Raw genomic sequence first — 25,000 nt, 5'->3', positions numbered from 1 at the left:
GGACAACATGGCTGATAAGGATAGAGTGGGTCAGATAACATACAGTAACCTCTCATCCACAAGTAGGGCTAACAGAAGCCTGTGTATGTACCCACGCACACACACACACACACACACACACACACACACACACACACACACACGCACACGCACACACGCACGCACGCGCAGACAGTACGTTGTAGTCTTGTGAGACCAGTCTTGTGCTGGAGAACCTGCCAGCTTAATTGTGTAATTAGTCCGCAGTATTAGCAGGGAGTCTGGCTAGCCTGAGGGGCTACTGACTGAGCCCAGGGCAGAACAGTACGGGCTGTGATTCATCGGGTGGGGGGTGTTTGGTGCACACCCACGGCATCACGTTTCCAGGCTCACCGGGAGGATCCAGGGAGTGCTGAACGTGAACAATCACCAATGGTTTCCAACCGGGGAACTTGTGGCAGCGTTTGCTGCAATAGTGTTGCTTTCTTTTTTTTTTCTTTGTCTTTTTTTTGCCTTTTTTTCGCAAGCCTCAGTCTGTCTACAAGTCTGTTGTATTATTCAGGCGGGTGCATATTTTATTTATTTGGGATGAGGGAGAGTCGGGGGTTGGTTCAGACAGGCCGGGAGTCTCTACGCCGCTCGGGGCTTCGAAACTAACGCTGCAAACTTTGGAGTGGTGAGGAGGTCTGCTCCTCGACGGCCACGGAGGCGGACAAGATCTCAAACACCTTTTTTTTATGCTGTGAGAACACGACACAGAGGACCTGAGGAGCGGATGGAGGGGGAGGACGGGGGAAAAGGGGTGAGAAAAGACTACTGCGAGAAAGAGCGAGATAGAGAGAGGGAAAGATAGAGAGAGGGAGAGAGAGATAGAGAGAGAGAGAAAGCGAGAGGTTTTAGAAAGAGAGAGGGAGCGGGGAGAGTTGAAAAAACAGAGCAAGGGAGAGGAAGACAGACGAGACAGACAATTGTGAATTAGTGTGTGGAGAGTATTAATTTACACATGAAATAAGTGGCAGGATTTTGGGGCGTGAGAAGCACTGGTTGGCAGTAAGTGAAATTGGCATTTTCAATTTGCTCTGTGACACATCTGCTTGGGGCTGCTTCCTATTCTCCCGGAGCAGGCCTCAGCGAGCGCCAAAACACACACACACACACACAAATAGACAATAGACAAACACACACACACAGCTGAGAATCTCAAAATGCGAATCTCAGTCAGTTCTAGAGACTACACACAATGCAGCACACACAAGCACTTTGTCAGAGCCCATCCTAAAAGCCATACTTCAGCCCATCACTGCTACAATCCTGAACATATTGTGAGAACAAGATCATCATGGCCTCCAGACCTGAACACACAACACCTTCTATTAAGAAGTATCTATTTATGCACCTGTAACCTGATTAGAAAGTGTGAGTCCCTAGTGGATGCAATCAGACCTTTAATGGGTTTATGATTGGTCAGCTGAAGTAGTAATGGGAGAAGTAAGGAGAGATATGTTGGGAATCATCAGTCCCAAAGGAATAACACACATGTGATTGATTTCTATCAATCCTTAATAGTAATAACGTTCAAACATTTCTGAACTATCAATTCTCTTCAAGTTGGTACAGTTCCACAGACATTATACACACAGGTACATTTTTGATAGATAATATAATGATCTGAGATCAATGCTAATGGGAAGTGTCATGTTAGCCTATATATAAAAACATACAGGGACTCTTTTGAAGCCACAGAAGGGATGTATTTTGTTTTGACACGAGCTGCATTACACCTTCAAAAACAACTACAAAAAATGCCAAGACGTATTAAACACGTAGGGTCCTTCGCATACACATGGCCTCTGGTCATTCCTTCACTGACCCAAAGTGACCCAAAGTGACCCAATGACGCAAATAAAAAAAATCTTAGGTAAAGAGGTATCTTAGAAAAAGTCACTCTAGATAGAAATAAATATGCACAATAATTATCATTCACTAATCGTTCATAGTCTTTTGTTTGTTGATCCTTCTACCCATCAATTCATCCATCTCCCCTAAACACAAACTAACAGCTTCCCACATATCACTGATATCTGCATCCTACTCCAGGCCTTCTCATTGGCAGAGGTGTACTAAATCCCTCCCACAACCTGCAAATCTATTAAGGATCTTGCAATCTGCTAGGTGCCCCCTCACACACACACACACACACACACACACACACACACACACACACACACACACACACACACACACACACACACACACACACACCATGATCCCGCTCCTCTGTAACAGAGATCATTATTGTATCACTTGCACGCTGCTGGGACAAGCTGTAGAGGATTGTACACAACACCTGTTTATGAAACCCCCAGACACAGGCATGTGCACACACACACACACAAACACACATCTACAGTACACACACACACACACACACACTCTACAGGCCACAAGCCCTCTCCTGAATGCATCATAAATATTTACTTCACACTGGGATGTGTGTGTGCGGTAGTACATGTGTTTGTGTTTCTGTATATGTGTGTTTCTGTATATGTGTGTGTCTATATGTGTTGATGTGTGTGTGTGTGTGTGTGTGTGTGTGTGTGTGTGTAGGAGAGTTGCATCCCTCAGATCTATCTCTCCTTCCTTTCTCTCTGGCCCTCCCTCATCTTTTTTCCTTTCTCTGTATTCCTCCTCCTTCTCTTTTCTTATCTCTCCCACTGAAGCTTGTCCCGATTAAAGTTTAACGGCCTCCCCTCTACCCCTCTACCCCTCTACCCCTCACCCCTACCACCACCACCACCACCACCACCACCACCACCACCCACCCTGCCCACCCCAACCAGCCCCCTCCACTTTGCCCTCCACGCAGCTTCATGTGCGGGGTGGTCGGCAGAGGTGCAAAAACACATTCATAATTTATTAACAGGCTCACGTGTTCCCTTCCAATAACACTAACATCGAGGGGAAGGACCACATAGGGCAGCCTCCTGCCAGGTGTGTGTGTGTGTGTGTGTGTGTGTGTGTGTGTGTGTGTGTGTGTGTGTGTGTGTGTGTGTGTGTGTGTGTGTGTGTGTGTGAACACATGGAGAGAGCAGAAAAAGAGGGAGAGAGAGAGAAGTGAATGAATCGGATCATTACAGCAACTGCCCTGCTATGTCTACCCCTCCACTAGCGTGTGAATCGAGTAGGCCATATAAAGAGGAAGAGGAGGGGGAGGAGGAGGAGGAGGGAGGAACAGCAGCAGAAGCCCCACTGAGATGCACTTCATCTCCCCCTCCTCCCGACCCACCGCCCAATATCCCTCCATATATATGTTTAATACTTAACAAAATATTGCAGAGGTAGAGATTGTGTCGGAGTGCGGTGCTTGGCAACCGTGCCGTGCTGGCAGGGAGGTAAAGCCGGGCGGCGCAGACATAAACTGCGAGCGGAGAGATAAAAACCACCCGGCAACGCGAATGAGTGCGGGCGCCTCCCCACAGCCCACTCCTGCCTGACTAACAAGTCAGCAGCAGGACCGAAATTAGCAGCATGGAGGGGTGGGTGTGGGTGTGGGTGGGTGGGTGGGCGCACCCCCTTTTGCCATTGCCTGCATCCCCACCTGGGGGGAGAGACGGCACGAATGAACAAATAAATAACTGCTGAGAACGATTAATGAAGCTGGAGGGAGGGGAGGGGAGAGGAGAGGAGAGGAGAGGGCTTGCGCTCCAGATTCTCCGGCCTCTCTGTTTTGACAGAGCGATAGATCACGGCTGGAGAGGAATGATAGCGGGAGAGAGAGAGAGAGAGAGAGAGAGAGAGAGAGAGAGGAATGGTGGTACATATGTGAGTGGGTGAAAAGTGCCGATACTCCTGAAATCCGGTAAGAAGATGCTAGAGGAACAGAATAAGAGAAACAGAGAGTAAGAGAGAAAGGGGAGGAGAGAGAGAGAGAGAGAGAGAGGGAGAGAGTGAGGGAGAGCGAGAGAGAGGGAGAGATAGAAAAACAGAGTGTGAAAGGATAGTAAGGCCTCTGTGAGGGTCACATATGGCTAATTAGTCATGCTTTGAAGGTGTACCTGCGTGGGTGACTTAAAATAGATTACACCTTACCCCCGCCCCACCCTACCCTACCTCCCTTGACGCTATCCCCGGCAAGCACATCACATATGCGCACTTACATAAATATACACATGTGCACACTAGTGCTCACAAAATGAACACGTTAATGTTTGCGATTCATTTGAAATATTGAACTAACTTGAATTAACGGAATTAACGCCGCTGCCTAGGTTTTGTTATTGTTTGTAATTTGTTATTATTTCTGCATATGTAATGGTTAAAGTATTTGGGGCCATCAAATGCCGGACACAGAGCTTTGTTGAATTCACAAGCTTGCAAGTTTATTGAGCACTTCAATTTGCTACTAACCTGATGGGCTGTACACCTCGTTCTAACTACCGACCGGCTAACCTAGTCGCTAGCTCTCTCACAGCAAATTCTGCAATGAATTCGTTTTTTTGTTTTTAATCGATTGACAGCACTAGTCCTAACACATCCACTGAAACCTATAAGGTAGCTTATACATCACCCTCACACCAGAACATCTGTATCCTTCAGAGTCTATCCTCTACTGAGGGCAGTACTGACAAGGCGTGACTCACTCTGATCGGTGTGTCTAAATAGTCACGTGCCTCCAGTCTCCCAACACCTGTGTGTAACCGTCACCTTCATGCCAACGCTGCTCCTTCTAAAGCACCTGACTCTCCTGCACTAGGCTTAGTCTGAAAGTTTGCCGTCTGGGGGTTTCACTATAGGTGTTCATTTTTCATCTGCACTCCCGGACTCCTGACAGCAGGACCGCGCGGCTAGCTTGCAGCGGCTGCATACATTACAGCCAGTGTGGAGAGAGAGGCACTTGGAATATTATGCTAATAGTGGGAGCTTTGCGCCGGTGCTTCCAGTTAAAATGGCCCGGCACTGAAACAATGCAGCAAGCTATTGACAAGACACTTAACCTTCCACTGAGCTGGAATGACAGAGCAACAGGGTGATATTTCCTGAGTGTGTGTGGCAGGGTGATGCAGAACTAATATCACTGTCTGCCTCACACACACACACACTTCACCCACGTCAGCAAAAATAGACTTACACATGCAAACACACACACACACACACACACACATTCATAGGCCATAATCAAGGATCAAGCCGTAATCCAACATGGTATTAATCTGTGGTCAGCCAGTGCTGAATGGCTGTCTGCACTCATTGTGATACAGCGGGGGAAATGGCTGCAGCCGCTAACAGGATTGGGAGCAGATCCCATTACTGGGGCAACTTTGACAGGATTATTACAGGGCAGCGCCGCTGATGGAAATGAAAAGCTAGTAGAGGAGGCATGCAGAGGAAGTGCTGGCCTTGGCACAAAAAAAAAAAAAAAAAAAAAAAAAACGTTCTCATCAATGTCTGTCCAAGCTCTATCTCCCCCTCATCGAGTGAGTCTCTCTCTCTCTCTCTCTCTCTCTCTCTCTCTCTCTCTCTCTCTCTCTCTCTCTCTCTCTCTCTCTCTCTCTCTCTCTCTCTCTCTCTCTCTCTCTCTCTCTCTCTCTCTCTCTCTCTCTCTCTCTCTCTCTCTCTAGTCGTTTACTCCTCTCCTCCACACCTTCCTCGTCATTGACTCCCCCTCTTTTCCTCTGCTCTACACTGCATCCCTTCCCTCTCTCCCTGCCTATCTCTCCACCTAGCTCTCATTCGACCCTCAACCCTCCTATCTCTTTTCACATGAACTCCCTCACTCCTCTCCTCCACAGCTCAGGAATAGCAGTAGAATGGTACCCCGGTGGAGATCTCTGACATCATCCAACCTCCAACCTTGGGTCAGTCCTCCGCTAGAAGCACTTTGTCCAGACTCAAACAGGTATTGCAGAAACTAGCTTTATAGTCATAGTCCAGTAACTTCCTCTCATTCCACTCCTGCTCTTCCCCTTCCTCCATCTTTTTTCCCTGCTACTTCTTCTTCTTCTCCTTCTTCTTCTTGGCAGGTGCACTCTCCCCTGCCCCTCCCGAGCCTCCTCCCTCATCTTTCTCTCCCTCCCTCTCTCCTCCGGGTCTTCAGGGCTCTGTATGGTAACTCTTTCTGACACCTTGTCTTCTTTAAAGTCTGGGCCTGATCCCGCTAATTACTGCCGTGTCTGCCGAGGGAGGCTCCTCCGCACACCTGATGGCGGCTCCTCTCTCTTCTCATCTGAGGCCAGGGATGGAGAGGAGGAGGAGGAGGAGGAGGAGGAGAAGAGGAGAGGGGGAGAGAGGGAGAGCGAGGAGTGAGAGGCTGCCATATGCCCATGGCCGAGTGGCAATTCATTCTTATTTAGTTGAGGAGTGAGGACACAGGCCGCAAGAACGTCACCCGTCACAGCAGAGGAGAGAGGGATAGAGGAGACCACAGAGAAGGAAGTAGGATGGAGAGAAGAGAGGAAGAAGGGAGAAGAGAGAGGAAGGAAGTTGGAGGGTCAACAGGGATAGGCAGATAAGATAGGTAGGGAGGGAGATAGGGAGGAGAGAAGGAGGAGGAAAAACACAGGACGTCAAAGGGCAAAGAGAGTTAGGGAGGAGAGGGAGGATAATGAACGACGAAGAGAGAGAGACTGGATGAGTGCAGACAGACACACCACTGCTCCCTTCACCTTGTGCTCCATGACTGCACTTGTGTAGATCATTCTTGTTTATAAGGCTGGGCAGTGTCTGGCTGTCAACTCTCTTAAACAAACACACACACACACACACACACACACACACACACACACACACACACACACACACACACACACACACACACACACACACACACACACACACACACACACACACACACACACACACACACACACACACACACACACACACAGGGGGGCTGTCCTATGGTTCCAGATGGTTCATTTCAAAGTCTGTGTGTGTTTGTTGAAAAGAGAGAGAGAGAGAGAGAGAGGAGATCTAGAACATGGGAATGTCTGCCTAGTGTTTGGGACATGTCAGCTCTGGTATACACCTCAGATATATTCTCATATGAAGGATCTTCAGAGAGCTTTCCCACACAACTAGAGGCAGCTCACTGCACAATCTATGGCACAAACACTTGCAGCACTTCAGAGTTGACACTTGACCAGATAAAACCACACAAGAACTCTGTGTGAAAGGGATGCTGTAATGGGAGACACACACACACAAATTCTGTCCTTCTCTCTCTTCCACTCCCTCGATCTATCCCTGTTGCATCTCTCTCTCTCTCGCTCTCTCTCTCTCTCTCTTTCTCTCTCTGCCCAGTGGGTAGGAGGTTCTCTGTGTGGGATCAGGACCCTATTAGACCTTAGCAGCAGGTAATAACCACTGCCCTGAGGGCACGCTTACCCCCTGCTCTTCTCCCTCTCCCTCTCTCTCGCACTCTCTCTTCCTCCCTCTCTCCTCCTGTGCCATCCACATGCTTGACCAGGGGCAGACACCATCAGCCTCCTTACTCTCATCCTCTCTGTCCTCCAATTCGCTCATTCCCCCCACCTCCCGCCACCCACCATACGGCTACCCCCCCCCCACCCCCTTGATTTGTCTTATCTCCACTCACCCCCCCCCCCCTTCCTTGCCACCTTCCCCCTCCATGTCTCTGACTCACCCTTTTCGTATTCCCTTCTCTTAAATTACCTGACCATCTTCTGACGTATGCTTGCTCGCTCTCTCTCTCTCTCTCTCTCTCTCTCTCTCTCTCTCTCTCTCTCTCTCTCTCTCTCTCTCTCTCTCTCTCTCTCTCTCTCTCTCTCTCTCTCTCTCTCTCTCTCTCTCTCTCTCTCTCTCTCTCTCTCTCTCTCCCTCCCTCCCTCCCTCCCCTCCCTCCCTCCCTCCCTCCCTCTCCCTCCCTCCCTCCCTCCCTCCCTCCCTGTCTGTCTTTCTCTCTCTCATCTAACTCTTTTTCTAGTCTTGTTCTACCTCTCTTCTGCCCTCCACCCACTACTTCAGTTTCTCCTCCCCCACTCTTTCATGGGTCTCTCCTTCCCGCCTGTAATTCATCATCATTTTATCAGTGTCTGCTTTAATTGGATCTCATCAGGCCCTGGTCGTACTCCTCAAGCCTGTTTAAAAACAGCTGCTGCACACACACATACACACACACACACACACGTGGATGCAGGTATGCACAAATACACCCACATGTACACACAATCACACCAATATGAGTGCATACACACACAGACACACAGACACACAGACACACAGACACACAGACACACAGACACACACAAATATTTTCTGCTTTTGCTTCCTGGAGTTACAGGGGTAATGCAGGAGATAGGGTGGTGGGAAGAGCTACTCCTTTATCTCTGCTCAAGTAATAGTGCAGGCTCTGTGGAGATGCTATCTACTGTCCCCTGATTCTGTGTCAAAAATAGAAGTGCCTTTCTGCTTCAGAAACTACATTTCCCATGAGTACAAGGGAGTTCCGTCCCTCTCCCTTCATCCGTCTCCAGCAACTACCAGCTGGGTTCAGTCAGTCGTCTGATCCCAGGAGCAGCCACAGTTTCCCATGAACCTGTGGTGATCCCTACACTATAACACATGATTACAGAGGGAGATGCAGGAAACCAGAGAGAGAGACCAAGAAAGTTGTTAACATTTCAGAGTGTGCCAATATGTTTGTGTGTGTGCTAGTATGTGTGTGTGTGTGTAGCATTGAGTTCGTTAGAATAAGAGATCATGTGTGTGTGTTTCAGCATAAGAGAAAATGTGTGCAAGTGTGAATGTGTGTGGGTGTATGTGTATTAGCTGAAGAAATTGTGGTTGAGAGAGAGACTGTGTGTGTGTGTGTGTGTGTGTGTGTGTGTGTGTGTGTGTGTGTGTGTGTGTGTGTGTGTGTGTGTGTGTGTGTGTGTGTGTGTGTGTGTGTGTGTGTGTGTGTGTGTGTGTGTGCGTGTGGTGTACAGTCAGAGAGGCAGGCGGGCTGAGTGGCTGCCAGTGTGGAGGATGCACAGATGCTGTGAGGGTGGAGAATGTGGAACTTGTTTGGGTGCTTCTGACCGCCGGGGTAAAAGGATCACCACTGTTGGAGAAACCAGAAGGTTTCAAACACACGCGCTACACGGCGTGTGGTGCTCTCTCCCTTTCTCCTGGTCACTCACTCTCTCTTTCTCTTTCTTTCTCTCTCTCTCACACACACACTAACAGAAACTACACACAGACCAGAACTTGGCCTGCCGCTATCAAACCACTTAATTACACAGTGCAGGAGAGTTATCCGTCCAAGGCTGCTCCTCGCATCCAAGCTCGCAGCCTGCCTGTTCATCACCACAGCCTCTCAGCCTCTCTCTCTCTCTCTCTCTCTCTCTCTCCCTCTCTTCCTCCCTCTCTCCCTCTCAGCCTCTATCTCTCCCTCTCTTCTTTCCTCTCTCCCGCTCTCTCTGTGAGAGCCTGGCTGCCGCTGTGGGCCGCAGCTGAACAATGGGGCGCAGCGTGTGTGAGGTGTGTAGTGTGAGTGTGAGTGAGTGTGTGTGTGTGTGTGTGTGTGTGTGTGTGTTGTGTGTGGTGTGTGTGTGTGTGTGCGTGTGTCTCTGAGTGCGTGTCTGCTTTGTGATGCTGGACAGAGAGGACATGGATCTGATTACCGGCCGCCCGTGCTTCCCCGCCAAACGCCGATCTGTGCCATTGTTCTCCCCAAATGAGATCACCGTGTGGGGGAGTCAGGGTGCCCAAATCAACATGCACTCAGAGAGGACTGCAGAGTAGGTGGTGAGTGTATTGTTGGTGTGTGTGTGTGTGTGTGTGTGTGTGTGTGTGTGTGTGTGTGTGTCTGCGTGCGCATGGTGTGTTGTGTATGGTGTCTGCATCTGTTAATCTGCAGTGATGTTAAATGTATAAGAAGGTAATTGTGTATGAGAAAGAGCGTATTTCTGTGTGTGTGTGTGTGTGTGTGTGGGTGTGTGTGTGTGTGTGTGTGTGTGTGTGTGTGTGTGTGTGTGTGTGTGTGTGTGTGTGTGTGTGTGTTTTATTAGGTATGATGTATGTGTTCATCTTTGATGTAAAATATTGCAAGTATGCAGTTGTGTATGATGTGTGAGTCTGTGCTTTGACTGATTGATTGAGCATGTGCGTGTGTTTATCATATCTGAGTGTGCACCCAGTCCTTTGATGTTGATTGCGTGTATGTATATGTGCGCGTGTGTGTGCGCGTGTGTGTGCGCGTGTGTGTGTGCGCGTGTGTGTGTGCGTGTGTCTGTGTGTGTGTATAGCTGGCTTGGAGCGATAACTTATAAAATTGATTAGTCTTCCTTCATGTCGGCCACATTTTCTGCAAGCATTCTCATGTAGGCAATGTTGATCATTTTTCTACTGCAGGAATGCAAACAGCCTCACATGCTGAGAATTAAACACAGACCGTCGCATTCTTCTGTCTGCACTGACACAACACATGCATACACACACACACACACACACACACACACACACACGCGCAAGTGCCTACACTCACACACAAGCCCGCACATACAGAGACACAGCCAAAGCATTAGTCACTGCCAGTGAGATGCTTGTGTGAAAAAGGCAAGAGACGTGCAACAGCTAACCACCTCAAGTCTCTCATTTCTCTCTCTTGCGCTCTCTCTCTCTCTCTCTCTCTTTTCTTTCTTTCTTTCTCTCTCTTGCTCTCTCTCTCATTTATTTATTTATTTATCTCTCTCATTTATTTATTTATTTATTTATCTCATTTATTTATTTATTTATCTCTCTTATTTATTTCTCTCTCTTATTTATTTATTTCTCTCTCTCTCTCTCTCTCTCTCTCTCTCTCTCTCTCTCTCTCTCTCTCTCTCTCTCTCTCTCTCTCTCTCTCTCTCTCTGAATAATGCACTGGGAGCCTCAGCCGCAGTGTCTTTCTGAGGGCTTATCTCTGGATTACTATCCTCCTGTTTATTCAATCGATCAGCTAGACCCCCCACACCCAGTCTTACCCCAGTCTCACCCCACCCCCCCACACACAGACACACAGACAGACAGACAGACAGACAGACAGACAGACAGACAGACACACAGACACACAGACACACAGACACACACAACTCTAATGTGTGTTAATTTATCTCCCAGTTCTGCGAATCCATTCCAGGCACACTGCTTTTTTTTTCTGCAGCTTTGACAACTGAGGGATGTTGAAGTCTAACAAGACAAAAGGGCCGACTGCAGCAGAGCGGACGGATCTCCCCGGCTCACGCCGACAGCCGACAGCAACTCTGTATCCTTAGAGCCCCGCACTCGCTCGCCAGGTGGATGACTGGAGTCAGAGAGGAGGCCGGGAGACAGATACAACAGGGAGGAAAAATGGAGGAGCGAAACAGATGCGTGGCTAGAGACAGAGTGAGAGAGATGGATAGAAAGAGGGAGAGAGAGGGAGCGAGAGAGAGAGGGAGTGAGAGGGGGAGAGATACAACAGGGGGGAGAGAGAGGGAGTGAGAGGGGGAGAGAGAGAGGGAGGGGAAAAGGTGAGGAAAAATTCACACTCGTCAGGAAGTATGGACTTTACCAGCAGTGGCACATACACACACCACACACACACACACACACAACACACACACACACACACACACACACACACACACACACACTGTTTTGCTCTCTCACCCAAAGCAGACAATTCATCATCCTCATACACCTTTCAAAATAAGCGGGGGGAGGATACAATATTAGGGGGGAGAGAGAGAGAGAGAGAGAGAGAGAGAGAGAGAGAAGAGAGAGAGAAGAGAGAGAGGAGAATGTGTGTCTGTGAGTTAGCACAGTGGAGGATCAGTGTAAACATGATCAATCCCATCTTGGCGTTTTTCTTCCACCTCACATTTTCAGCCCCAGTGAAGCACAGCCACTCTACTGGGCATGCTCAGAAGCCACAACTCCCACCGGCAGTAATCCTCCAGACACTCACTGTTCATCAAACACACACACCTCCCCCCGATCACAGAGGGAAAACACACTCCCTTGGGAACACGCCTATCCAAGTAATCCCCATGACACTTACTGTCCATCACACACACACAGACACACACACACACACACACACACCCCTACACACACACACACACCTCCCTCCTGCCCTATCTCCCCTGCCCTCCACATCTGCAGAGGAAAAACACACTCCCTTGGGAACACTCCCACCCAAGTAATCCCTGTGACATTTCCTGTCCATCACACACACACACACACATACACAGAACATTCTTTTGGATACAAACTGTACATCATATAGCCTAAAGAAGCCATTTCCAGTTCAGGGCTGTCAGCTGGAAAACTATTTTCCTGTATCCTGGCACGGGGCTCAGCAGACAGTATTGAGTTCAGACCCAATCAACAATAAATAGGGCTGGATGGATTTCAGTCCGGGCCATAATTACTGCACTGAAGGGCGTGAGCCCTTAGAATATGCTGTGCTGATGGTTGGTGTTTTAGGCTCGTCTATAAAAAAGGCCCTATCACATATCAGTCCTATACTCCCTCAGCACATACACACACACACACACCTTCAAACACATAGCCACACACACACCTTCAACACACAGACACACACACATTCAACACAGAGACACACACACCAGTGGGGTGTCTGCCCAGTATCCCACCAAAAATCTATTTTTTCATATTAATCATCGGCAAGCGCTCTGCAACATGAGTGTGCTTCATGTAAACCAATAACGGCGGCGTCTCATCTGGCCCACACCGGTGTCTGTGGCACATCTCACCACGATCTGGTTGCCCCTGTAAGGCACACTGCCAGATCGTGTATCGCCACCCCGGTACACCGTAGACAAGTGTGTACCACCGACCCCCTCAGCTCAGTGGTCCTACGTAAGGGATCAGGTTACGGCCAGAGGCTGATGTCAGGGCTGTTGATGGGGAACAGGGAGCTGAACTCAGGGGGGGACGGGGGGGGCGGACCACCCACACTGCAGGGGCAGGGGTGGGCTACAGCTGACTTTCCACTGGGCTCTGCTGCTGACCACATGTCCGAGTGTGTGTGATGTCATCACCCGTGACTAAGTTGTTGCCCGCGGGTGAGAGCTAAGGTCTGTGTAAGGTGTTTGAAAGTGTGTGTGTGTGTGTGTGTGTGTGTGTGTGTGTGTGTGTGTGTTGTGTGTGTGTGTGTGTGTGTGTGTTGTGTGTGTCAGTGGCCCCCAGGATTTTATGATTTTTTTTTTGTGTGACGTATTGCAATCACAAATCTAGTGATTTTTGTTTCTCTTTAAACCCCCCTTGAACTGTACATAACCTACAAAACACATTAATGATATACTGTATGTATGTGTCTGATTTCTATTTCTCTCTTTAATTATATTATATATTTAATATTTTTTGCAATAGTATTTTTTGTGTGTTTGTGTTCTTATGTCTTTATTTCATACAATCCCAACTTTCTGAGAACTTTCACCGCCATACTTATAAGGTAATTTCATCCGTACTAGAATGTTATTGAAATCAAGCTGAAATAAAATGTCATGCCTTGGTTTGAACCTCTGAACTCTATTCCAAAATCACAAGAACTGTATCATAATCCTGTATCAAAATCATCAAAATGTGTTCATCATTCCCTGCCTAAATTCGCCAATATTCTACTCATTCATATTACCCTTCAATAGGCCCATGCATGAATTCAGGAACGGGCTTTTATTTTGAAAGGCCATCTGTGCAAAACGAACGGCTGAGGAGACAACAAATAGGCCTTAAGTTGTATATAATGTTCAAACACTATTTGCAATTTCACTGAATACAAGGTACAGTTATAGATCCAGCTATGCTGTGAACGTCAAGCGAATGTCTAATACCAAGATAATGTCACTGTGGTTATCAAGTGAGACATTATCAATATAAAGGCTTATTTTGTGTCTCTGTGTGTGTGTGTGTGTGTGTGCATATGTGCGTGTACATGTGCGTGCGCATGTGTGTGTGTGAGATTGTGTGTATGTGTGTTTATGTCTCTGTGGGTGTGTGTGGTTTTGGTTATAACGAGAGTGTTCTGGCCTTGACAACTGAAGATGTTAAGCAGGAATGCTATGAGTCATTGCATACACTGTATGACTCTCTCCCTGTGTGTGTTTGTGTCTATGAGTGTGTGTCTATGTGTGTGCCTATGAGTGTGTGTCTATGTGTGTGCCTATGAGTGTGTGTCTATGTGTGTGTGCCGGAGCCCATGAATGTGTGTGTGTGTGTGTGTGTGTGTGTGTGTGTGTGTGTGTTTTTGTTTGCACTCACGGTGGTCTTCTGGCACTGGATGCTGGAGCTGTTGAAGCGCAGGGCGGTGACGCTGTGGGTCTCGCCCTGGATATGGAAGATGCACTCGTAGTTCCTCTGGCCAGACTGGGGCTGCGGCAGGTTGCGTGCGGCCAGCGTGATGGGTTTGGTCACCCCCACCGGGATGTAGATCTGGCTGGACGGGATGATCTGAGGACAGTCCTGAAGGATGGAAGGGGAGAGAGAGAAATTATCATTATTAATGTTGTGATTTGGCTACAGTATATATGGAAACAGTCATCACAACAAAGCCCATTTGATTTGAAGTGGATAGAGAGAGAAAGAGAGAGGAGAGAGAGAAAGAGAGAGAGAGAGGAAGAAAGAGAGAGGTGGCTTGTTATTTTGATGTAGTCAGGATGTTAAAGGAGCTGACACACACACACACACACACAAACAGTGACACACACACGCACGTCTTATTTAAATACATATGAGCAGCTCAGCGCGGCTGACAAACAGTGGCATGTTTGTTCATCGGCTTTTTGCGTTTACCTACAGCAGATTAGACTTTGATTAGCCATCAATCAACAGGGATTAGCATATGAAAGCTGAGACACTCTTAACACACTTAATATACTACTACAATAGACAGGCACCGATAGACCGATAGAGAGCGAGCGAGCAAGCGCGTGCGAGAGAGAGAGAGAGAGAGAGAGAGGGACATGAATGAAAGAATAGAGAGATGATAAACACAGAAGGTATTAGCATGTCTTCCACCCGACAGCAGATATTGACTGGCCTCCCTAGCCAGCGACAGGGCCTTCATTCAGCCTGAACAGAACAGAGAAGGCAGGCAGACACCCACCCACCCACCTCTGCACTGCTAATGAGCAGATTAACGCTGCTTTGTCCATATAGATGCTGCCACAGACACTAATTAAGATCAACGCCATTTGTTAGCCTTTACCTTAGGCTTTCTCTTTCTCTTCTCTCCTCTCTCTCTCTCTCTCTCCATCATTTTTATATAACCTTATTATTTGCCATTTAATCTTTCATGTGGTTGTGTTTTATGGGTGGATGTAAAACTGAGCTATGTATTATGCATAGACCCAATGAAAAGGTTTTCAAACTCAATTCCCTTTACGTTCTCTTCCTCCCTCCCTAATGACGCCGGCCAGGCAGAACACTCCGAGGCTCACGGGGTTCTTCAGTGGGGTGGGGTCCGACACCGTTTATAAAACCCTGGAACAATCAACAGGCCACTACCAATCTTAAAACATGGGGAGAAAAAAAAAGAACTAAAATTGGAACACAACTCTATTTTTCCCCGCAGTGTGGGCTGTCCAAACTTTGAAATGTGAACGCACACTGCTGGCTCTGATAGCATGTTTATCCAGTGTTTGGGGACTACTTTTGAAAGCTGTTACAGTAAGGTTTTTTTTGTGTGTTTTTTTTTCCTAAATCTTTCCAGAAACCCTGTCTACATCTGCCAGTATTATTCTGCAGTTGGCACTGACAAAAGTGATCTCAACATGACTCACTGTGTGTGTATATGTGTGTGTGCATGGAGAGAGTGTGTGTGTGTGTGTGTGTGTGTGTGTGGTGTGTGTGTGTGTGTGTGTGTGTGCATGGGTGTGTGTGTGTACATGCGTGTGTTATGTATGGGCACATCTGTGCGAATGCTGAGCCTCCGGAAGTTCCCGGGTGTCAGGTAAGCACTTTGCGCTGGAAACTGCTGCTTTAAGAGCCCCGTCTGGCTCACCGCAACTCTGATTGGTCAGCGCTCCTCTACCCACAAACCACCTCGCTAAACCCTTGAAGTGGCGCCCGGATTAAAAGCAGCCGCAACCACTTTTGTTGGCTATTCAGTGGGTGTGGCTGCACCATATGCGCTCTGTAAATGTGTTGTGTGTGTCTGAGCGAAAGTTTCAGAGAAAATAATACGCAGGAAAGAACGATGACTAACAAACACTCATTCGTTTTTGTCTGAGACGGGAACCCTGATCTCACCATCCTTCTCACCATTGGTGTGGTGAACCCCCCCCCCCCCCAGAATGATTTACAGAACCGTGAGAGGCTGCCTTCACACTGGAGCAGAGGCCATCAGGCTAAAATGGGGAGAAAGTTGCGGGCCATGACATGAGTTTATGTTTGAGAGGCTGACAAGGAGCAGGGGCAAAACAGGCCAAAGATACGGTAGCAAGGCAAGGGGGGGGGGGTCACCTTCCCTCCACAGGGGTCTCCAACACAACATGGCCGCCTCGGTCGAGCTGAAGCAGCTAAAAGGTAGGCAGAGAGAAACAGCACGAGAGAGAGAAAGATAGAGAGACAACAGAGAAAACAGAGGGAGAGAGAGAGACAACAGAAAAACAGGGAGAGTCTGTGTGTCTGTGTGTGTGTGTGTGTGTGAGTGTGTGTGAGAGAGAGAGAGAGTAAAGATAGAGAGGAGAGAAAACAAATAGCTGATGGTGCAAACGAGCTGCCAGAGAAAGAAGGCCAAACCCAGACAAACATGTGTAAACTAACTCACAGGCACACATCCAACTCTCCTCTCTACTCTACTCTACTCTACTCTACTCTACTCTACTCTACCTCCCGGGATAAGAGCGAGTGCTTCCCTCCAAACCAGACCCAGGGCTCTGCCGCCAGGCGCCATCTTGCCCGCGGGAGGCTGAGGAGGAGGAGGAGCTGGAGGACTAGGGAGGCTTCATTTTGTAAGTCTTGCTAATTGAGGAGAAATCACATAAATCCACGAACCGTTGTTCACCCCGCTTCTTCGCTTAATTATGCTGGCGGCTGAGGAGACGGCGCTAACCTTTAGGCCCAGCAAAAAGCTGCTGGAGACAAGTGTGTGTGAGTGTGTGTGTGTGTGTGTGTGTGTGTGTGTGTGTGTGGAGGGGAAGCCGGAGGCTGAGCTGACTGGACTTTCAAACGAAAGGAGTGCACACCCAAGTCCAGGTGCTCGCCCTCTCTCTCCCTCACTCTCACACACACACACACACACACACACACACACACACACACACACACACACACACACACACACACACACACACACACACACACACACACACACACACACCACACACACACACATTTCTCTCCCTCGTTCTCTGTCTGTCTATCACTCCCACTCCCTCGGAGTCTCTCTCTTTCATCAGCTCCATTTCAGCTTTAATTTAATCCTTTATCAGCTCGGCATCGCCGGCTGCCATGTTGGTCAAACAATACAAGTGTCCGGCGGATCAGATAAGCCCCATTCTACAGGGGCGGTCAAAACACCTTTTAATTCCCCCAGACACCTGCAGACAAGGGTTGAGTGTGTTACACCGTCAGAGAGAGAATGAGTGGAAGAGGGAGAGAGAGAGGGGAGGGGTGAGAGAAAGAAATGAAAAGAGGGGAGAGATTCAAACAGATACAGGCTCGGGGAAGGCATGAATAAAACAGGGGGGATTAAAGGCTGCGAGAGAAGACAGAAAATATATAAATAAAAGCTTCAAAAAGCAAAACATTATGCATACATAATGAAGAGCCTGTCTGGACACAGCACATTTTCGCTCCTGTTTTATTCTTTTTTTTTTTTCTATTTCCCCGAGTTGTTAAGATCAAATTCATCCATAATTAATTTCACAACTGATGTGTGGAATTTAGATAAGGCCCTTGGAAAAGAAAGACAAAACAAACAAAAAAGGGGGGTAAAAAACACAATTATTAAATGAAGGGAGCAGGGAGACGGCTCTACCTGTACAAAACAAACTGATCCAGGAACAGGAGAGAGCCAGGAGAGAAGGAACAGAAAAAAAAGAGAAGAGCACAATGAATGTGATTTGACTGGGTTTCAGAAGGCGACATGTCGTGGCAAAACCCTCTTGTACGCTTTCATGGAAGTCTCTTGTCGTATGCTTTATGTCTGTTGCGGTCCTGAACAGGGCATCTCACTTTGGTGTGTTCACTTGCTCTGGTTCCTGTATTAATCCAAAAGGCAAGGCCCTATGTGAGTGATTTAAAGTCCTCCAAGAGGTTAATGCGATTTGACTTCAAGGAGAAAGAGAACTTCAAATACGAAGAAAATAAGGTTTAAAGTCCAAAGAACTTGCTCGTGGCTCTTGGCAAGGAAGCCTTTAGTCAAAGAGTGTTCGAACGGCGCTGAACTGAGTCAGATGCTGTGGACTCTCCGAAGGCTTCATCAGGAGGAGCTGAAAGCGTTTAGGGTCGTTCCTCAGAGCTTCCCCACAGCACACACAAGCAGGAGGAGCAGGTCCCGGAGAGACCCGGAAATCCCCAACGTGTTAACCCCTCTCACAGACACACACACACACACTCACTTCACACTCAATGCGTCTTGCTGCTTGACAGCCAAATGGACGGTAATGGAGCAGCAGAGAACGTGGAAAAAGAAAAGAGCAAAACAAAAACGGAAAAAAAAACAAGAAAAAAATAGAAAACACTTGTGTGTTCTTGTGTTCCCACCCTCTCGCCATCTCACCATCCCTCCCTTTTCATGTTTCTCCCTGGCAGGTTCTATTTGCTGGAACAGCTGAGGCAGCTCATTAAGAGGAGATGTTCTGCCACTCCACAGCAGACGGAGGAACAGAGAGAGGGAGAGAGGAGAGGAAGAAGAGGGAGAGAGAGGAGGAAGAGGGAGAGAGAGTATGAGAGTGCATGGAAGACACAAGAATAGAAAATAGATAGAGAGAGAGAGAGAGAGAGAGAGAGAGAGAGAGAGAGAGGGGGCGAGAGAAGCGGTTCCAGGGGAGAGGATCTGGGATTCAATTTAGGGGAACCATAAAACATGAGACCCTGGGACCGCTACAGAGATATGGGCCAGGCAAATGAATGGAGAGAGTGATGCTGAGCGACAGAGGGAGGCGGCGAGAAGCTAAAGTGTAGGGGAGAGAGATGAATTAGGGCACAAACCGAAGGAAGGATGAATCGAAAGTTAGACGAGAGGGAGAGAGAGAGAGAGAGAGAACGAGCACAAAAAGACAACGAGACAAGCTTTCATAAGACTGAAAAGTGAGAGAGTTGGGCTTCCTCCTGAAGAATGGTGTAAGAAGTTACATCAGTTTGGAAATGCCCCACAGTGTTTATATGCGTGTGTGTGTGTGTGTGTGTGTGTGTTTGTGCGTGCGTGTGCGTGTGCGGGCTCTGTGATTAAATCGGTTCAAATCTCCCCGTGCTTACAGAGAGAGAGCGTTCCTAAAGTTAGTGCTGAACATACATCTGCCTTCTATAATTCATGTTGCGGCAGTGAGAGAAAGGCAACCTGGCTGACATGCACACACTCCAACTCCTCCACAAGTGACTGTGCGTTTCTACAAACACACACACACACACACACACACACACACACACACACACACACACACACACACACACACACACCACAGACCCCCTCACTCCACTGCCAGGAATTTCCGGCCGGTGGAAAAATCACCCTGACTCAGCTGAGAGCTAGTAGATGGACCATGGTGGGTGTGTGTGTGTGTGTGTGTGTGTGTGTGTGTGTGTGTGTGTGTGTGTGTGGGTGATGTGATGTGATTAAATTAGCACAAGCAGACAGTTCAAATCTCCCCATGCTCACAGATGTCATAACGATGACACCACTAATTCACGGAAGTCATTTCTCTGTGAATGTTTCATTATCTGATCCAACGGTGCTTAATAATTTACAGGGGAGTTGGAGGCTTTCGGTTGGGGGTGTGGGTGGAGGTGTGGAGTGTGGGTGGAGTTGCTCTCGTGGGTTGAGCTTTAAGGTTGATGAACAACTGTTTGGGAGAGGTTGATGCATCATGGATGACAGACAAAATCTATTGGGGGCATTTTCAGTAAAATGAACAAATATATTTTTTTTCTGGGCAATGGAGAGATACAGGGATACACAGGCCTGCTGGTAACCTAAGGCACTGCTGCCAACCTTTTCTCACGCTCTCCCTGTTAAATGATCTCTTTAGAATCCCCCTCTCCTCTCCTATCCTCTCCTCCCTCTCTTCTCCTCCCTTTCTCCACACGTTGCTGTCCTCCATTATCCTTTTTTAACCCAAAAACATCCCCATGTCTCCCCATGTCTTCCTCCTCCCGTTCATCTCTCGTATCTCTCCCTCGCTCCATCTTTCCCTCTATCTCTCTCTGTCTGATTCTCTCCCTCCCAGAGATGCAATATTCATCTGCGAGCTCCATTAGGCAGGCGAGCAGAGGCAGCTGGAAATGAAGATTTAATCCTGTTTGAATAATTAAACCTGTGGATCAGTGACAGCCTGCTCTCCCTGCGCCTTCACCACGCCAAGAGAGGGAGAGAGGGAGGGAAGAGAAGATATGGCGGGGAGGAGAGAGAGAGAGAGAGGGAGAGGAGACGAAAGGAGAGAGGGGATGGTGACAGGAAATGGAAGTGTGGGAAGATCTGAGTTACAGGAAGCCAGAGAAAGATTGACTATGGAAACGGAAGGTAGAAAGAAGAGAGAGAAAGAGAGTCAGGGGAAGACGAAGATAGACAGAAATAGAAAGCCAAACAGAGAGAAAGAGAGGAGGAAGGGGGGGGAGAGAAAAATAGAAGAGAGAGGGGGAGGAAAAAACAAGAGCAGAAGAGGAGAGGAGAGGAGAGGAGAGGAGAGGAGAGGAGAGCGGAGCCGTTTGCATACTGATGCGGCGGGCGCAGCAGGAGAGACCTGTGTGTAACCCGGGGAGGCACAAGGCTTCAGCGAGACTGCAGCGAGGCCGCCATTGGCTCTTAATTAACGTGTCTGTTCATTAATTAATCTGAGGGATGGCACGCAGCTCAGGCCTCACGGGGGGGCTGCCTGCTGAATGTGTGTGTGTGTGTGTGTGTGTGTGTGTGTGTGTGTGTGTGGAGAGGGGGTGACTTTGAGGTCACGTGACACTGCGGTCGAGCCCTTGATATACGGATGAGGATGCCAGCCTGCAGAGTCACGAAGAGAGAGGGGAAAGGTAACGAGGGAGAGGCGCTAGAAAACAGACAAGGGTGGGAAAAGGAAGGAGGGAAAGAGGAGAGGAGAGGAAAGGAGAGGGAGTACAGAGATAACAGAGGGGAGGACGGGAGAGAGCGAACGAGAGCAAGGGCGTGTGAGAAAACAAGAGACAGCCCAACATCCTTAGCTGTTAGCCCAATGATGGAGGGCTCCATCGGGATCACTGGATCACATCACAAAGACTGGATAACAAAGGTAAAAAGAGAACCCCTTAAAGGGATAAGATGAGAGATACGGTCCTGGAGGACAGGTTGTAAAATCAGGCTGGGGAGGGATCCCTGGCCGGCCTCCAGCTGCAGTCAGCGCGCCAGACCGCATCTCACCACAGGAAGGAATGCAGCCTCCGAGTCCTCCCGAGTCACATAGTTCTGTCTTTAACTAGTTTAGGGCCGCTGTGGAGGACTGGGCCCAGCGGGTGGAGGCAGGGCCCAGTGAGGATGAACTCAAAGGGTGGTGGTGGTGGTGGTGGTGGGGGGGGGGGGGGGGAGGAGCGAGCGCCGGTGTGAAGGAGAGCTTTGTGGAAGCGCTCCAAATCGAGTCTAAGTTCTGATGATTAGATCAGCAGGAGAACAACGTCGGCCAGTCCTGCCAGTTTCCGGAATGTGCTCTGGAAGGTTCCGGGAAAAACTGGGGAGGCAGAGAGTCCTGTGACGATCATGCGGTGTCAATCAAAGTGTGTGTGTGTGTGTGTGTGTGTGTGTGTCGCCTCAAAGGCAATCGGTCATGGTCAACAAGCTCTCCAGTTGGCTTTGCCTCAGAGCGGCAAGCTTCCACCAAACGCCTTCGTTTCCTCTCCTTGTATTTCTCTCCGCCTTTCTCCATCTCTCTCTCCATCCCCCTCTTTCTTCCCCTCCTCTCCTCTTTTCTCCACTCCTGCCTCCTTCTCCTCGTTAGAATAGTCACGGTCCAACTGGCACAGCACAGAGCAGTTCCTTAAACATCCCTCTCATTTGCAACTGCCTCTTTCCTTTCATTCCTCTCTCTCATTCTCTTGCTCCCTCCATCCCTTCCTCCATCGTTTCCCCCCTGCTGTAGCCCATTTTGGGAAAGCTAAATTGCGTCATTCCCATCCTGTAATCCCGGCTCCGCTCTTCCTGCCAGCGCACTTTTCCTCATTTCACTTCTTTTTCATTGATTTCTTCCCTCCTTTTTTCTTCTCCTTCACTCCTTTCTCTTCACATCTGGAGTCAATTAGAGGCCCGGTGACAGGCTTTGGTTTCCTCTGGAGCTGTGCGGGCCCTAGAAAAGCAGAATTACGGGGATTCCCAAGGGGCAACAGGGGAGTGGGTGGAGAGGAGTGCTCTCCCTCCCTCTCTCTCTCTCTCTCCATCTCTCTCCATATCTCTCCATCTCCCTCTCCCTCTCTCCCTCTCTCCATCTCTTTCTCTTGGATTTTATCTGCCTCTCACGCTCCACTCCCCATCCCATACCATCTCCTCTCCTCTCCTCTCGTCTTCCGCGCCACTCATATTTTATTCACTATGCCGCCGACTACTGTTAACGAAATGGGTTGTGAGGTGGGATGGGGGGGTGGGGGGTGAGGGGGGGGGGGGGGTTCTGGGGCAGAAAAGAGAAAATTGGAGAGTTGCTCTGTCACTGGGATCTAGATTTTAATTAGCTCTAATAGGATGAATCGGATCAGCAGCCACTTTTATCATCCCCCACTTTTCTCTATCTCCCTCTTTCTCTGCAGCAGCGGCTTCACAGGCGCGTTGGAGGGTTGGCTGAAACAGCCCAACTAACGGCTCACCACCCCCCCCCCCCCCCGACTAGTGAGGCTTGCGAGGGATGTGGGAGCCAAGACTGGCAGACGGGCATATTCTATCCCTCCCTTCTTCTCTCTCTCTCTCTCTCTCTCTCTATTTGCCTTCCTTCCTCCCTCCCTCGCCTCTCTTTCTCTCTTTCCGCCTGCCTGCCCTCTGGCCCTTCTGTGTAGGCTCTGCCTCTTGCAGATAAGACCCAGACACAAGCACACACACACTCTCAGACACACACACACACACACACACACTCACACAGACACTACATACACACACAAATGGACAAACACAACCGTGGTCTTTCATGGGCAGCGAAACACACACATACACATGCTGGCCCTGAAGACACAGCCCACAGATCCACAGGGGGTGTTCTCCTCTCTCATCCTCCCTTCTTCTACTCATTCTTCCATCCATCTATCCCCCCTCTGTGGTGTGTGTGTGTGTGTGTGTGTGTGTGTGTGTGTGTGTGTGTGTGTGTGTGTGTGTGTGTGTGTGTGTGTGTGTGTGTGTGTGTGTGTGTGTGTGTGTGTGTGTGTGTGTGTGTGTGTGCGTGCGTGCAAGACCCAAGAAAGTTCACAGCCCAAAGATGTCATACGTTCCCCCACAAAAACCCCATGCCCCGCCGAGTGAGGCCTTCTACTGGGCAGCGCTTCACCTATGGCTTGGGGATCCACACCACACAGACCTGCACTCTTTCCCCTCCCACTGTCTTCCTGAAGACAGATAAGGAAATGCAGGAACAGGAAGAGGTGCAGGTTTTGGTGAAGACTCACACACACACACACACACACACACACTGGACACAGTGGGGATCTACAGAGCACCACGTGGCTCTGGCAGTTCTACCAGGGTCCATATCAACAGCACGATCACTACAACCGCTCTCTGCTTACCCGCACCTCTCCTTATCTCATCCTCCATTCAGCTGACATGGGAGGAGGACAAGGGGAGAAATGTCCCCCCCCCCCTCTAAATGTCTCTCTCCCTCTCTCTCTGTCTCTGTCTCCTCTCCCCTCCGCTCCCTCCCACCCTGTCACTGTTTCAATAGTTATTTCTGACCAATTCATATTCCTATATGTCTTGACACTGTGATTAGACGTAGTGCACATTCTCCGGAATGGAAAAAAAAACAAACAAACAGATGTATTCTGTATGTTTTTGCAGCTAGTCCTGTGACTGTAAGGCGCTGTAAAGGTATCGCACCTGAACCAATTATAGATGTCGCGATAGCACTGTTGCCACTCTTTGTTGATGGGGGAGAACCTGTGCGTTGTCATAGTAACCTGCAGCGGAGCTAGAGGGGGGTGGGTGGAGTGGGGGCACACACGGGAGGACGTGAACGGAACTCTGATGGGGGGATTATTGATATGAAGATGGAGGAGAGAAAAAGCGAGAGTTTGGGAGCGTGCCTCTCTAAATGGCAGCCACATTTAACTGGGCCATAAGGACGAGTGGAAGGAGCCACAAGCAGGCGTGATATTTATGTTTGGGCTTCAGATTGGGGGATCGCGGTGGGCCCGTGGGCAGGCGGCGAAACGTCGGGGCAAGTCAAGCCAACTCCTGCATTTGATTAGCAGTATTTGTCCAGTCCCCTTTAAAACGCTTAGATGGATCAGGTAGATAACGTGAGAAATCTCTCTTGGGCTGATCCCAAGAAGAAAAAAAAAAAGCCTAGACAAGAGTCACAGATGGAAGAAATTAATCAACAAATTAAGGAAAGGTTGAGGATGTAGAGTGTTGTGAGAAGAGGCTTATGCGTGGTGAGTGAGTGTGCGGATGCGATCGGCTGCCGTTCTACCAGGGAAATAACAAGCGTGGAAGCAGACAGATGATCTGAACCACACACACAACGGAGAGTTTGCCAAGAACACAACCGTTGCTGTCAACCACCCAGCACACTGCCCATGGCACCGAAACACAGCTAGAATGAAAGTGTGTGTGTGTGTGTGTGTGTGTGTGTGTGTGTGTGTGTGTGTGCTTGTCTCTATGCTAGACTATTTGATGGGGTCCCCCACCCTACCTACTCTTCCTATGTTGAAGTAGTGT

The 25,000-nt window shown here is 48.9% G+C and overlaps 1 protein-coding gene across 1 annotated transcript in view; it reads right to left on the bottom strand.

The window, feature by feature from the left end:
- The window catches only part of LOC116220473 (plexin-A1-like), a 141,357-nt gene that overhangs the window by 6,565 nt on the left and 109,792 nt on the right, over window positions 1-25,000 (bottom strand). Inside the window, exon 10 of the mRNA XM_031567178.2 lies at window positions 14,227-14,427. Coding sequence (XP_031423038.1) covers window positions 14,227-14,427 — 201 coding nt within the window. The remainder of the gene's footprint in view (window positions 1-14,226; window positions 14,428-25,000) is intronic.

This window comes from Clupea harengus, chromosome 5 (genome assembly GCF_900700415.2).
Source record: "Clupea harengus chromosome 5, Ch_v2.0.2, whole genome shotgun sequence".
Classification (NCBI taxonomy): Eukaryota; Metazoa; Chordata; class Actinopteri; order Clupeiformes; family Clupeidae; genus Clupea; species Clupea harengus.
The sequence above is the reverse complement of the archived record's forward strand: the minus strand, read 5'-3'. Positions and strand labels throughout refer to the sequence as shown.